Raw genomic sequence first — 14,333 nt, forward strand, 5'->3', positions numbered from 1 at the left:
GACATTTTGGGCTGGGAAGTTCTTTGTTGTGGGGGCCTGTCCTGTGCATTTTAGGAGGTTTAAGCATCTCTGGCCCCTACCAGTAGCATATGCCCTTTACCCCCTGGGGTTGCGACAACCAAAAATGTCTCTAGACATTGCCAAATGATTTCTTGGGGGGCAAAATAGCCACCAATCAAGAACCACTGTTCTAAACCAGCAGTCTCAAAGCATGGTCTCCATGGACCACTGAGGTCCTAAGACCCTTTGAGGGAGGAGGGTAGATGAAGTCACAACTGTTTTCATAAAAATCAAAGTTATTGTCCATTTTCACTGTGTCGACATTTGTACTTATGGTGCATAGGGAAAGTGGATAAAATTTGCTGGGGCCCTAGCAGGATGCAAGGGCACCACACTGTATTCTTTACTCACAGTTTAAAAAAAAAAAAAAAAAAAAAAAGTTTTACTTAGGAATGTCTTTGATGAAGGAATAAAAGTTACTTAATCACATCTCAACCCTTGAGTATACACCTTTTTAATATTCTGTGTGAAGAAATAGGAAGCACTCATATTGCATTTTCACCGCATTCTGAGATATGATGTGATGTCTCAAGAAGCACTTATGTGATTATTTGAGTTGTTAGCTGAACTAGCCAATGTTTCCCCTTATTTTTATTTTGTTTTTCATGAAATATTATTTTTACTTGAAAGAATGACAGATAAACTGTATTTCTTATGAATATGCAGTTGGGTATTTGGCAGACATCTCAAAAATTAACAAAGTGTGGCCAGGCGCGTTGGCTCACACCTGTAATCCCAGCACTTTGGGAGGCTGAGGCTGGAGGATTCCTTGAGCCCAGGAGTTTGACACCATCCTGGGCAACATGGTGAGACCTCGTCTCTACAAAAATAAAAAAATAAAAATATTAGCCAGGTGTGGTGGCGCATGCCTGTGGTCCCATCTTTAAAAAAAAAAAAAAAAATTAACAAAATGATCCTGTTACTTAGACAAGCAACTAATAGAGTAGAGTTTGTTGCCAGTGATGAGATTCAAACTTTCGGACAAAAATTAGAATTTTGGAAACGTGTGTCTACCTGCATGAGTTTGACAGCTTTCTGTTGTTTAAAGACTTTTCTGGTGAGATTGGTGGTGATATGAAAAATGTGAATTTAACAGAGGACAAAAAGTTCATTGATTTGGTTTGAAATTCTACCTTGTAGCTATCTTTTAAAAAACTATACTTCTCAAGATGTGGTAGAGTATCAAAGAATAATATCCACAATTTTCTGAAAAGGCTGCTAACATATTGTTCCTTTTCCAACTACATGTCCGTGTGAGGCCAGATTTTCTTTATATACTTCAGCCAAAACAACATTTTCAACACATTGAAGCAGAAGCAGACATGAGAATCCAGCTGTCTTCTAGTAAGCTGTACATTAAAGATACTTGCAAAAAATGTGTCATTCTCTTCATTTTTTATTTTGGAAAATAATAGTTATTATTATTATTATTTTTTTAAATGCTTATTTTTGTTACCATTAAAATTTTTTCTTTTTTTAAAAAAATGGGGCTGGGCATGGTGGCTCACGCCTGTAATCCCAGCACTTTGGGAGGCCGAGTCAGGTGGATTACGAGGTCAGGAGATCGAGACTATCCTGGCCAACATGGTGAAACCCCATGTCTACTAAAAATACAGAAAATTAGCTGGGTATGGTGGCGTGTGCCTGTAATGCCAGCTACTCGGGAGGCTGAGGCAGGAGAATTGCTTGAACCCAGGAGGTGGAGGTTGCAGTGAGCTGAGATCACACCACTGCACTCCACTCTGTCTCAAAAAAAACAAAAAAAATGGACCAGAGTAGGTCCAAACCAGAGTAGGTTCAGAGAGACTCTCTTGTATTACCATTTAATGGACATATTTAAATGAATTAATACATATTTAAACTTCAGTTTTAATTTCTAATATAGAATATCGATAGATATAACCACCATAAACAAAAGCTATTAGGGTCAGTAATTTTTTAAGTTGTAAAGATATCTTGGCCAGGCATGGTAGCTCATGCCTGTAATCCCAGCACTTTGAGAGGCAGAGGCGGGAGGAGTGCTTGAGCCTAGGAATTCAAGACCAGCCTGGGCAACATGGTGAGACCCTGTCTCTACAAAAAATAACATAAAAATTAGCTGGGTATGGTGTACTCACAGCTATTTGGGAGGCTAAGGCAGGAGGATCACTCGAGCCCAAGAGGTTGAGGCTGCAGTGAGCTGTGTTTGCACCACTGCACTCCAGCCAGGGTGACAGAGCGAGACCCTGTCTCCAAAAAAAAAAAAAGGCCTGAGACCAAAATTTGAGAGCTGCTGTTTTAGTCTATCTTTTATAATTATCTAACTATAGAACAAAAGTAAAAATCAAAAGGCATAATAATACTCTCATTCATTATCAAAAGATATAGCTTCAGACCAAAAAAAAAGCAAAAAATAGCTTCAGACTAAAAACATTTGGATTAATAATTTTTTTGTGTTTGAAATTTCCATCCTCTGCATACTTATCTATTTTAGAGTTATTTGCTGAGAGCAGTGTTAGAACTTCAAGATTTACAGCCTTTTATTTGTACCCTGTTTGTACAGAGTGTTGCCCCTATGTTTATGATTTATTTATTTATTTTTTAATTTTTAGTTCTTGTAAATTTTTGTAGAGACCAGGTCTCACCATCTTGCCCAGACTGGTCTTGAACTCCTGGGCTCAAGCGGTCCTCCCTCCGTGGCCTCCCAAAGCACATGGATTAAAGGCATGAGCCCCTACACCTGGCCTGCCCCCTATATTTTCAGGTGAGGGGAAGGTGAGGCTCAGGGAAGCTGTGACATTCTGAAAACATTGATGGTTTAGGTCTTCCGGCTTTGTTCTCTTTGCATGAACTATACTAGCATTTGGCCATTAGAAGTAACAGGCATGTAGATGCCAGACCACTTAAATGTAAAGAAAATCTGTGTATGAAGATACTCATAAAAACAGAAAATGAATTGGAAGTAATCGTAATTTGATTTTTTTTTTCTGATATGCCTCTCAAGTTCTAATGGATCAAAAAAGGAACCGTCAAAGAATACTTAAAACCCTTTAAACTGTGTTGAGACTGTCTGTCCTGAGTTCTGGCTTGGTCTCACAGTTTCCCTCCTGTTTTAGGTGCCCACCAGTTGACCTCTCCTCCTTCTCAATCAGAGTCTCTGCTGGCCATGTTTGATCCACTGTCTTCACATGAAGGTAAACCAGTGAAATGAACTTTTTCACTTAAGTCATAGACAGGAGGAGGAAACCAAATCCCCTTGTTAATGCCTTTGTTAGATATGTTGTGTCTCAGTTAACAAAACTTTTTTTTTCCCCTGTGTTGCAGGGGCTTCCGCTGTGGTAAGGCCAAAGGTTCACTATGCTAGGCCATCGCATCCACCACCAGATCCCCCAATCCTGGAAGGAGCTGTGGGAGGAAATGAGGCCAGGTTGCCAAACTTTGGTTCCCACGTTTTAACTCCAGCTGAAATGGAGGCATTCAAGCAAAGGCATTCTTACCCTGAGAGACTAGTTCGAAGCAGGAGCTCTGATATAGTATCTTCTGTCCGGAGACCCATGAGTGACCCCAGCTGGAACCGGCGTCCAGGAAATGAAGAGCGAGAACTCCCTCCAGCTGCAGCCATTGGTGCTACTTCTTTGGTGGCTGCACCTCATTCATCATCTTCATCCCCGAGTAAGGACTCCTCAAGAGGAGAGGTATGGGACATAGGCCGTGAAAAAGAATTATGTTCTGCCTGCCTAGTTCTCTTGATACCTGAAATTAACAAGGAATATATAAATCTAGGATTACAGATAGAGAGTAGTCATGATTAAAGATGATTTGTGAATCTGTGTGCCCACAGCCATAACCACAGGAAACCTGTACAACTTTGGTTTTGTAGTGATACTATCTTGCATTTTTATGACACTTTTAGCTTCTCCAAGCAATTTTGTATCTGATTTTATTTAAACCTTACAATATCCCTCTGAGATGTTAGATGAGTTGTTTTTTGTTTTTTTTGAGATGGAGTCACACTCTGTCGCCCAGGCTGGAGTACAGTGGCGCAATCTTGGCTTACTGCCACCTCTGCCTCCCGGGTTCAAGTGATTCCTCTGCCTCAGCCTCCTGAGTAGGTGGGACTACAGGCATGCGCCACCACGCCCGGCTAATTTTTTGCATTTTAGTAGAGACGGGGTTTCACCATGTTGGCCAGGATGGTTTTGATCTCCTGACCTCGTGATCCGCCTGCCTTGGCCTCCCAGAGTTGCTGGGATTACAGGCATGAGCCACCGCACCTGGCCCCATGAGTATTTTTTATTTTAAACAATTATAAAGTTACAAACAAGTTGGAAGTACAATAAAAGAACACTTCTCCCCATTTGCGAGCAAGTTGCCAACCTGATGCTCCAGTACCCCTAAACACTTCAGTGTAAGTTTCCTACAAACAAGCAGATTCTCCTACACCTCATGGTAAAACCATCAGCTTCAGCAGATGAACATTGATACATTACTACCAGTTACTTATCACACCCCATTCATGTGTCCCAGTTGTCCCTGTAACATTTTTTATAGTAAAAAGATTCTATTCAGAATCACAGACTGCTTTTAGTTGTCATGCCTTTTTAGTCTCCTTCAGTCTAGAACAGTTCCTCAGTTTTTTCTTGACTCATATGACCTGGACACTCTTGAAATTTACAGGCCATTTGTTTTCTCGAATGTTCCTCAGGTTAGGTTTGTTTGATGTTTTCTTGTGATTAGACTGAGGTTATTCATCTTTGGCAGGAGTATCACTGAAATGACACTTTTTTTCATTGCACTTTGTCAGGTAGCACAGTTTTAATTTGTCCCATTTCTACAGTGTTGATTTGGATAATTTGAGGAAATGTTGTCTTCCAGGCTTTGCCACTGTAAAGTTACTCTTTTCCCTTTATAATTAATAAGTATTGGGGGGAGAGGGTACTTTAAAAATATGTAACTATCCTGTTCTCCAAATTTTTAACTTACCTACTTATTATATCTGTGGTCTCATGGTTTTCTTTTAAAAAAATTTGTGTGTGTGTGTATATATATATATATTTTTGTTGTTGTTGTTTGTTTGTTTGTTTTAGATAAGGTCTTGTTTTATCACCCATGCTGGAGTGCAGTAGTGCCAACACTGCTCATTGCAGCCTTAAACTCCCAGGCTCAGGCAATCCTCCCGCTTCGGCCTCCCAAGTAGCTGGGAGTATAGGCATGTACCACATGCCTGGCTAATTTTTTTGTTTGTTTGTTTTTGTAGAGATGAGGACTCACTATGTTGCCCAGGTGCTTATCTTGAACTCTTGGGCTCAAACAGTCCTTCCACCCCAGCCTCCCAAGTGTTGGGATTACAGGCGTGAGCCACCCACAGTGCCTGGCCCGGTTTTCTGTCTTGGTTAGGGTTTGTCACTATTACTTATTTTGAAGCCCAGTTGTCCCTAATTGGGCCAGTGAGAGCCCCTTCAGGCTGGCTCCTGAGTTCTTTTGGTGCACTGCTATTATTCTTTGAGCATATCTTTACTTTCTGGCAAAAGATGTTACAGGCGGATACTGTACTTTGTCCTAGTTAGCTCTTTCTCCAAGTACCCTTATTTCTTTTAATGAAAAATGCTCTTTTGGAAATTGAGATCTGGATACAGTGTTTATTTGCTGTAGGAGTGTTGCTGCTCCCAGAACTACTCAGTGAATAGAGCTAGGAAGTGTGTGTGTTACACATTTACCTGTGTATTTCATTTATCTACCTTTCTCCATAAATAAGACCATGAACTTACACTGACACATTCAATTCTAGTCCAAACACAACAGTTTGTTTCATCTTTCTTCCTTTCCAAATTTGTAACTCATTTCTCCAACAGTGAGAAATCTACTTTCACTATTCTTCATGTGCATATTTATTCCATCAGTTCTCCTGTATGTATTCAATTTCTCATCCCCACTGTTAAATTAACTCTTCCCTGGCACAGATGCCCTCATCTCTCTGCTAGGGTTCTGATAATTCTTTATCCCAGGTATGTAGATGAAAATGGAAATTAAGTGATTTGTCCATGGTCACATCATAGGCTATTAAAGGAATTACAGTCCCTGTCCTTTGGCATGTTTTTTGTTTGTTTGTTTTTGAGATGGAATCTCACTCTGTTGCCCAGGCTGGAGTGCAGTGTTGTGATCTCGGGTCACCGCAACCTCCGCCTCCCAGGTTCAAGTGATTCTCTTGCCTCAGCCTCCCAAGTTGCTGGGATTATAGGCGAGCACCACCACGCCCGGCTAATTTTTGTATTTTTAGTGGAGACGGGGTTTCACCATGTTGGCCAGGCTGTTCTTGAGCTCCTGACTTAAGGTGATCCACCCACCTCGGCCTTCCAAAGTGCTGGGATTACAGACGTGAGCCACTGCGCCCAGCTCCTTTGGCATGTTTTAATGATAACTTAATATAATTGGTGATCAAAACATGAACTTTGAAGTTGCTTAGGTCTAGGTTTGAGTCCTCAGCTGTGCCACATATAGGCTGTGTAACTTTGAGGAAGAGGGGGAGGTAACCTTTTTTTAGTCTCATATTTTTTACCAATAAAAAAGGCCGAATATAGGACCTATCTCTGAGGTTACTGTAAAGATTAAATGAGATGATACATATCCTTACTATGCTCAGCGTTTGGCACATAGTACACACTTGGTTTTATTATTATTAATACTACTGCTACCATCTCTACTGCCTTTCTGGAGTTTATTTGTACTGCATTTACTTTTTTCATAAGTATTTATTGAGTGCCTAGTCTATACTAGGCTCTGTATTAAGGCTTCAGTTTATTAACAGTAATGAGATAGTGCCTACCCTCAAGCAGATGACAGTGGTGCTGAAAAGGTAAACTACCGTGCTCCAGAAGTCACCTACGTGGCAATAAGAGTTGTGCCTTAAGGCAAACAAGACTGACTTTCTTATTTCACAAACTTACTTAAATCCTTTTTAGCCTGAGCAACATAGTAAGACCCTGTCTCTACAAAATAAAAATAAAAAATTAGCTGGGCATGGTGGTGTGTACACCTGTGGTCCTAGCTACTTGGGAGGCTGATATGGGGAGGATTGCTTGAGCCAGGGAAGTCGAGGCTGCAGTGAGATGTGATTGTGCTACTGCACTCCAGCCTGGCAACAGAATGAGATCCTATCTCAAAACAAAACAAAAACAAACAAAAAGAAATCCTTTTCTTAGTAATTTATCCTGCTATCCAACTCCAAATAAAGCCTCCAACTTTTTCTACAGACTGAAGAACGCAAAGATAGCGATGATGAGAAATCAGACAGGAACAGACCTTGGTGGAGAAAACGTTTTGTTTCAGCCATGCCTAAAGGTAATTTTATAAAATATTAGAATGCTGTATTAGCAATAAGAAGCAAAGCCCCAGAATCTCTTTCAGAGAGCCAATATCTCAACTCCTCTGTAAGACTTGCTGGGCTTAAGTTTCTAGCTACTTTGAGGGTGTAGAAAGTGGTTCCACTCAGATGAATGCTAAGGCAGAGCTTTAGAAATGTTCTTGTTCTTTGCAGGAAGTGATAGTGGTTTCATAAATGGAAGTCATGCCTGTCACTATTGTTTAAATATCATATACCGTTGAAGTTAAACATATAGAGGACTTCTGACATATATATTGCTGTTAATTATTGCAGGAAAATGGGACGTTATTGGTAATTAAACATTGAAAACTCATCCTTTACATTCCTGGAATAAGTTGAAGCTTTTTATGTCTATGTTCATTGAGAATGTTTATACTGTAAATATCAGTGAGTGTTTATTTTGGAAGGTAGCTGTATAAAATTGTTTACTTTTTTGGTGAACAGCCTGGCATCATTTGAGTTGGCAAAAACATCTCTTCCTGAAAGAAGAGATCATCCAGGAGTAAAGCTAGAAACTTCTTCCAAAGGCCTCTTCTCAGCACGGTGGCACTCAGGAACTCTGGGGAGAGCTGCTTTCACGCCATACTCAAGCGCTTGATGAGGAGGAGAGAATGAAGCTAGGAGTTTTGAATGTGTTGTTTTTGAGCAGAGGTTAAGAGTCAGTGGTTTTGATTTTAGTCCCAATGGATTCCTGTTAAATTATTCTTCCTATGACAGATGACTCCAAAGCAGGTTCTGAAAGCTCCTTTAAAAACCTTCATTACTATTTTAAGGACAGTTATCAGTCAACACTTGGAATTTCTTAGCTTTTAAACTTTTCAGCCTCCTTTCACTTAGAAATGTTGGCACACCAGTTAACTTCCGAGTAGTGCAGTATGTTATATGTCACACTACTGACTTTATTTAATTTCCAGCTCCTATACCATTTAGAAAGAAAGAAAAACAAGAAAAAGACAAAGATGATCTGGGGCCTGACAGATTCTCAACACTCACAGGTTTGTAGACCCATGGACTTCCTGGCTCCTTCATTCCCAGAGCACATATTTCATAACACTTTTTCTTGGGTGCCATAAGCGTTGCCTTTTTAGAAGAGTGTGTCTGTGTGTACAGTGGGGAGTATGTTCTTCATAGCTCTGTGGTTTCCAGTTGGTGGCCACAGTAAACCTGTGTGCTCTTCCTGCAGACTGCCACCACCATCATCATCCTCATTATCATAACTCCGTTTATGATGAGGCCCCTGATCCTGAGCCTCTAGGCATACCCTACAACTCGACATCTAGTGGGATGATGACACACAGTGCCTTTTAGGAAAGTGTGGTGACAGTTTTGGTGCTGTGCATGCTGTATCTTTGGACCATTGATTGAATAGATTTCTCTAACATTGATCGTAGAATTCTACAGTTATTTTCGTCTACAGTTTGTTCTTGATTATTCAGGATCACAGTGAAATTCTGTTTTACCTAATCGTTTCCTTTTTTGTGATAAAGTGTTTGTTCAAACAGTATCATAAATGCCAACCATTATAATGAAAGTTTTAAAAACTTTACTAATTTTTTACAGCTTGAACCATTTTAACATTGCCATCTGACCCAAGGAAAATACAGCTGGGGGTTGGGTTTTTATCTGATTAAGCGTTTGTATTTCTGCAGCTGCTTTTTGGCACATTATGAATGAGCACCCTAAAAGGAGAGTTTGAGAGTAGTGTTAATGACCCAGCCTTGGGTTTGATAGCTGTGTATTGTTTCCAGTGGCTATAGAGCATCTTGAGCAAGTTTGTTCAACCCACGGACCGCAGACCACAGGCAGCCCAAGACAGCAGGACAGCTTTGAATGCAGCCCAACACAAATTCGTAAACTTCCTTAAAACAGTATGAGATTTATGCAGGAACCACCCCCCCCCCTTTTTTTTTTTTTTTAAAGCTGATCAGCTATCATTAGTGTTAGTGTATTTTATGTGTGGCCCAAGACAATCCTTCTTCTTCCAATGTGGCCCAGGGAAGCTGAAAGATTGAACACCCCTGTCTAGAGGGAAGTTCATTTCTCACCTCTTTTTTTTGATTTTGAATTGTTTTCCTACTAAGTTAAAGTGAAAATTTTTTTTCATTAAACAATTTTATTTAAAAATGGGATAGATAATAGGATAAGCACATCCTCATCAAAGAGTTCAGCATTACAGGTAGAATCCCATTTTAATGCCTATTATTCTAATGGTTAGTTCCATATATTTATATGTATTTCCATATCCTAGCATATAAGTCCTTGCTTTATTTGAAATGGTGATTTCCCCAGAATAAAGGGTTTTGAACAGCAGGAGATGTGCTTACAGGTCACAGTTCCCTGCTGAGAGCAGCTAAGCCTGTCCTATTCAATCAGTAAATACTTGTTGACCATGTGACTCATGCCAGGCACTGTACTAAGTGTTGTGGATATTAAGTCAAATCACATATGACTCTTCAAGACCTTCCAGTCTGATTGGGAAGAGCTGGAAAGACATTGTCCTTTTGGCAAAGTATTTCTGTATGCTTACGACATGTTCCTAATGTTAGAAGAACACCAGAGTTTACAAAGTGAATTACTCTTAATGACATCTCATGTTTTTAAAATATTGAATCAACAATTTTGAAGAAGTTATAAATTATTATTATGATTTGTTTGTTTGAAGGAGTTATATTTTACTTATCCTCTTTAGGCAATATGTTTTTCTTGGTTCTTGATACTGGAACTAGAAGCTAAGTAGAGTAGAATAAGTCTTTTTCATAAAGTAATTTATTTTCTTTGGCTGTGATTCAAGCAGGTTAGCTTCCTTACTGGTTCAGAAATTTCTACCCAGTCCTTATAAATGACTCATTGAAAGTTTTCATTAAACCAATTTAAAAATGTTATAGGAGGAAATTTCCTAGCAGTCTGTTCATAATTCTGTGACCCTAACTACTGTTCTTTTCCTGTTATCGCCTAATCTTTTTCCATATTTGTACATGGCTTTTTCTTGACTGAATTAGATTATGCATGTGACTTTGTATTCTTCTTTTACCAAGTTATTTTATAAAACCTCCCCCAATTTCTAGACATAGTTGGGTTTTATATCATTTTTATTAGCTATAAAATAATCTGTCATGGTTTTACTGCAGTGTAAAAGTTCTCTTACTAATGGCTATTTAAATTGTTCCCAATTTTTTATTATGAAAATATTACAGATTTATATATATTGCATTTTTTGTTTAATTATTCTCTGGGGGTAAAATTTTTGAGAACAGTGTTAATAGAAATAAAGATTATAAGCAACATTGTGGCTTTCACTGTGTTTGGCCATAATGTATAGTCCCTTTTTCAGACCTCTCAACAGCACTGAAAAGTAATAACCAACTGAGTGAGGTGGGGCATGCCTATTATCCCAGCTCTTTTTGGGAGGCCAAAGTGAGAGGATTGCTGGAGGCCAGGAGTTTGAGGTTACATTAAGCTGTGTGCCACTGCACTCCAGCCTGGGTGACAGAGCAAGACCTTGTTTCTATTAAAAAAAAAAAAAAAAAAGGCAGTAGCCAAAACGTACTTCCCCTTCAAAACAAGATTCTGTAATGATAAATGCTTTATCAGTTTACATTTGGAGACATATCAGATTTTATTAAGAATCTCTTATGAATTCAAATACTGTTATAGCAAAAATACTAAATTACTTTGGAAATCCTGTCTATATACAATTGTCCTTCAGCATACTCAGGGAATTGGTTCCGGGACTCTTGCCCCCTACCTCATACCCTAATCCGTGTGTACTGGAGTCCTGCAGTTGGCCCTGTGGAAACTGTGTATGTGAAAAGTTGGCCTTCCCTATATGCTTGTTTCACAGCTCTCTGTGAAATACAGTATTTTCTTTTTCTTTTCTCTCTCTCTTTTTTTTTTTTTTTTTTTTTTTTTTTTTGAGACAGTCTTGCCCTGCTGCCCAGGATGGAGTGCAGTGTCGCGATCTCAGCTCACTGCAATCTCTGTCTCCTGGGTTCAAGCGATTCTTCTGTTTCAGCCTCCCGAGTAGCTGGGATTATAGGCATGCGCCACCATGTCCAGCTAATTTTTGTATTTTTAGTAGAGTTGGGGTTTCGCCATGTTGGCCAGGCTGGTCTCGAACTCCTGACCGTGGGTGATCTGCCCGCATCGGCCTCCAAAGTGCTAGGATTACAGGCGTGAGCCACCGTGCCCAGCCTAATACAGTATCTTCAATCTGCATTTGATTGCAAAAAACTGTGTATAAATGGACCTGTGCAGTTCAAACCCATGTTGTTCAAGGGTCAACTGCAGTTTACTACAATTTCACGGAGACATGAAAACCATGTGTTTGTTTCATGAAAACAAAAGAAGAGCCTATGAGCATGCTACTTAAGCTGTCTATGTCTTGATTTTGTTTTCTGTAAAATGAGGATGATAACAACATTTCTCTGTAAGGTTGTTTGATCAGTAATTGAGATAATCTCTTTAAGGTGTTTAGCACAGTTCCTGGCATGTCGTAAGTGCTCAATAAATGTTAGCTGCTATTAGCTGCTGGAAACACACACGAACACACACACACAGAATACGTATATGTATATATACATGTGTGTGTGTATATATATATATATATATAAAATCTAGTGATTTTGATGTGTTTTTATAATTTTTAGAAAATGGGATTCTACCAGAATGTGAACATTTATGGTCACCTGTCTGGCCTAGGTCTAACCCAGGAGTTTGTGTTTCACTATGGAACTTTGTCCTGTAGATCTATAGCAATCCCTTGCTTTAACAACCCAGTTGACTACTATTTTAGATTCCAGGATAATATTTTTGATGTGCTGATTTTGACAGAGTAGTGGTCCTGTCAGTAAACAGTGCTGCATTTGTGATTGTGACAAGTTTTTTCTCTGTGCATCCCAGGTACAATTCCAGCACTCCCCAAGAATGTCTAGATTCTCTAGGAGTGCCTCTGACATCATTGCATGCACAAAAGTGCTCTATTCCAGCAGCAGCACTGTCATGGTGAGATCTAGTGAGATAGAATATGAATATTGTTAGTTTTCAAATGCGTGGAGAGAGATTCATAAAGGAAGAGTGGAAAAGGACATTTGTTATTATTTAAAGGGGTTTAAGTCTAAATTTGAATAGTTGTTTTTTTTTCCTCCTTCAGCATAGAGATGTCTGAATAAATGAAGTCTGCATGTAAAAATGCACTGTTGGAAGTTCTGTTAGCATGAATTGCTGATAATGGTGATTTGAGTGCAAACACTTTAGAAATCCGTCATCCATTCAGTCTGCCCTGAACTTTGACACTGTCATTCTGGTGATGATGAGAAGGTGGAGCTACTCTTCCCAATTTCCGGCTTTGGCAAGGCTCTCAGACCTAGAAATGGGATGAGTAGGCAGCTGCATGGTGCCTCTTAACATTGAGATATGTGCTCTTTTTAAGTCTTACCTCCTAATCCGCCTTTGGGATTATGCTACTGGTGTCATACTAACATCAGAGTTGGTACAAACCAAAGGGGCTAATTCTCTCACTCTCGTTTCCCTTGCAGATGATCCCAGCCCTAGACTCATTGCACAAGCTCAGGTGGCTGAGGATATTCTGGACAAATACAGGAATGCCATTAAACGGACCAGCCCCAGTGATGGAGCAATGGCAAACTATGAAAGTACAGGTGATAATCATGACAGAGATTTGAGTAGTAAACTTTTATATCATAGTGATAAAGGTAATCTGAATTTAAGTGGCCTTTAAAAGAAAGAATAGCTAAGGGAATCAGTTTACTACCTCAAAATTACAGACTGCCTAAACAAATATTTAAATTGATGTCCTTCTCTGGATTCTCCCACTAGCCCTGGGTACCCCTGAATGTTCAAATGCCTTAGAGTTGTCCTCCTTTGCATCTGGGGTGACTGGCCCACAGGAAGTTGGGAGGGGGTTCTTTTTCAATGTCTACAGCTTTGTAATTTTATCCAGTTACGCACTCTCAATATAGCTGTGGGAGCAACTTGTCCCAATAGGGACAAGTTATCCATTGTCACCTGGTACTTATTTTAAAGGATTCTGTTTTCCTCCTAATAGAATACTGAATAGCTTTCATAAAAATGAGATATAGTCCCCAAGATAAATGAAGAGAAAAAGTGTATAAAAGCATAAATAGGGGCTGAGCACGGTGGCTCACACCTGCAATCCTAGCACTTTGGGGGGCCAAGGTGGGCAGATCACTTGAGGCCAGGAGTTTGAGACCAGCCTGGCCAACGTGGCAAAACCCTGTCTCTACCAAAAATACAAAAAATTAGCTGCATGTGGTGGCAGATGCCTATAATCCTCAGATGGCTGAGGCATAAGAATCGCTTGATCCCAGGAGGCGGAGGTTGCAGTGAGCTGAGATGACGCCACTGTACTCCAGTCTGGGCAAAAGAGCAAGACCCTGTCTCAAAAAAAAAAAAAAACATAAATAGTATACTGCATAAATATGTGTTTATGCTTATATGCACATAGAGTATCTCCTGGAAGAATCTCCCAACAAACTGGTAACATGAGCTGGCTCTGAGGAAGACTCCTAGGAAGCCCCAGAGGGAGAGTGGGTGGAAAGGAGAACTTCCTGTATTTTCTTATTTTTAATAGTTTCCAAATAGCAGAAGAATTGAAAGAATAATACAATGAAAGTTCATCTACCCTCTATCTAGACTTATCAATTCTTGACATTTTGCCACATTCCCGCCATATATATAGAGTGTGTGTGTGTGTGTATATATATATTTTTTGTTTTTGTTTTTGTTTTTTTGTGAGACAGTCTCACTATGTCACCCAGGCTGGAGTGCAGTGGCACAATCATGGTTTACTGCTGCAGCCTCAACCTTCCCAGGCTAAGGTGATCCTCCCATCTCAGCTTCCTGAGTAGCTGGGACCACAGGCATGGCCCAGCTA

General features: G+C 39.8%; 1 protein-coding gene across 15 annotated transcripts in view; it reads left to right on the top strand.

Annotated features, from left to right (window-relative positions):
• Positions 1-14,333, top strand: part of GAPVD1 (GTPase activating protein and VPS9 domains 1) — a 109,828-nt gene that overhangs the window by 80,358 nt on the left and 15,137 nt on the right. For 5 of the 15 annotated variants that reach the window (XM_024252248.3, XM_002820213.6, XM_024252246.3 and 2 more), the window contains 5 exons: positions 3,156-3,233; positions 3,364-3,734; positions 7,290-7,377; positions 8,335-8,415; positions 12,955-13,077. In XM_024252248.3, coding sequence (XP_024108016.3) covers positions 3,156-3,233; positions 3,364-3,734; positions 7,290-7,377; positions 8,335-8,415; positions 12,955-13,077 — 741 coding nt within the window. Of the gene's footprint in view, positions 1-1,323; positions 1,405-3,155; positions 3,234-3,363; positions 3,735-7,289; positions 7,378-8,334; positions 8,416-12,954; positions 13,078-14,333 lie in introns of all 15 variants that reach the window. The other 10 variants (XM_054520622.2, XM_054520621.2, XM_024252254.3 and 7 more) reach the window with 3 other exon arrangements.

This window comes from Pongo abelii, chromosome 13 (assembly GCF_028885655.2).
Source record: "Pongo abelii isolate AG06213 chromosome 13, NHGRI_mPonAbe1-v2.0_pri, whole genome shotgun sequence".
Taxonomy (NCBI): Eukaryota; Metazoa; Chordata; class Mammalia; order Primates; family Hominidae; genus Pongo; species Pongo abelii.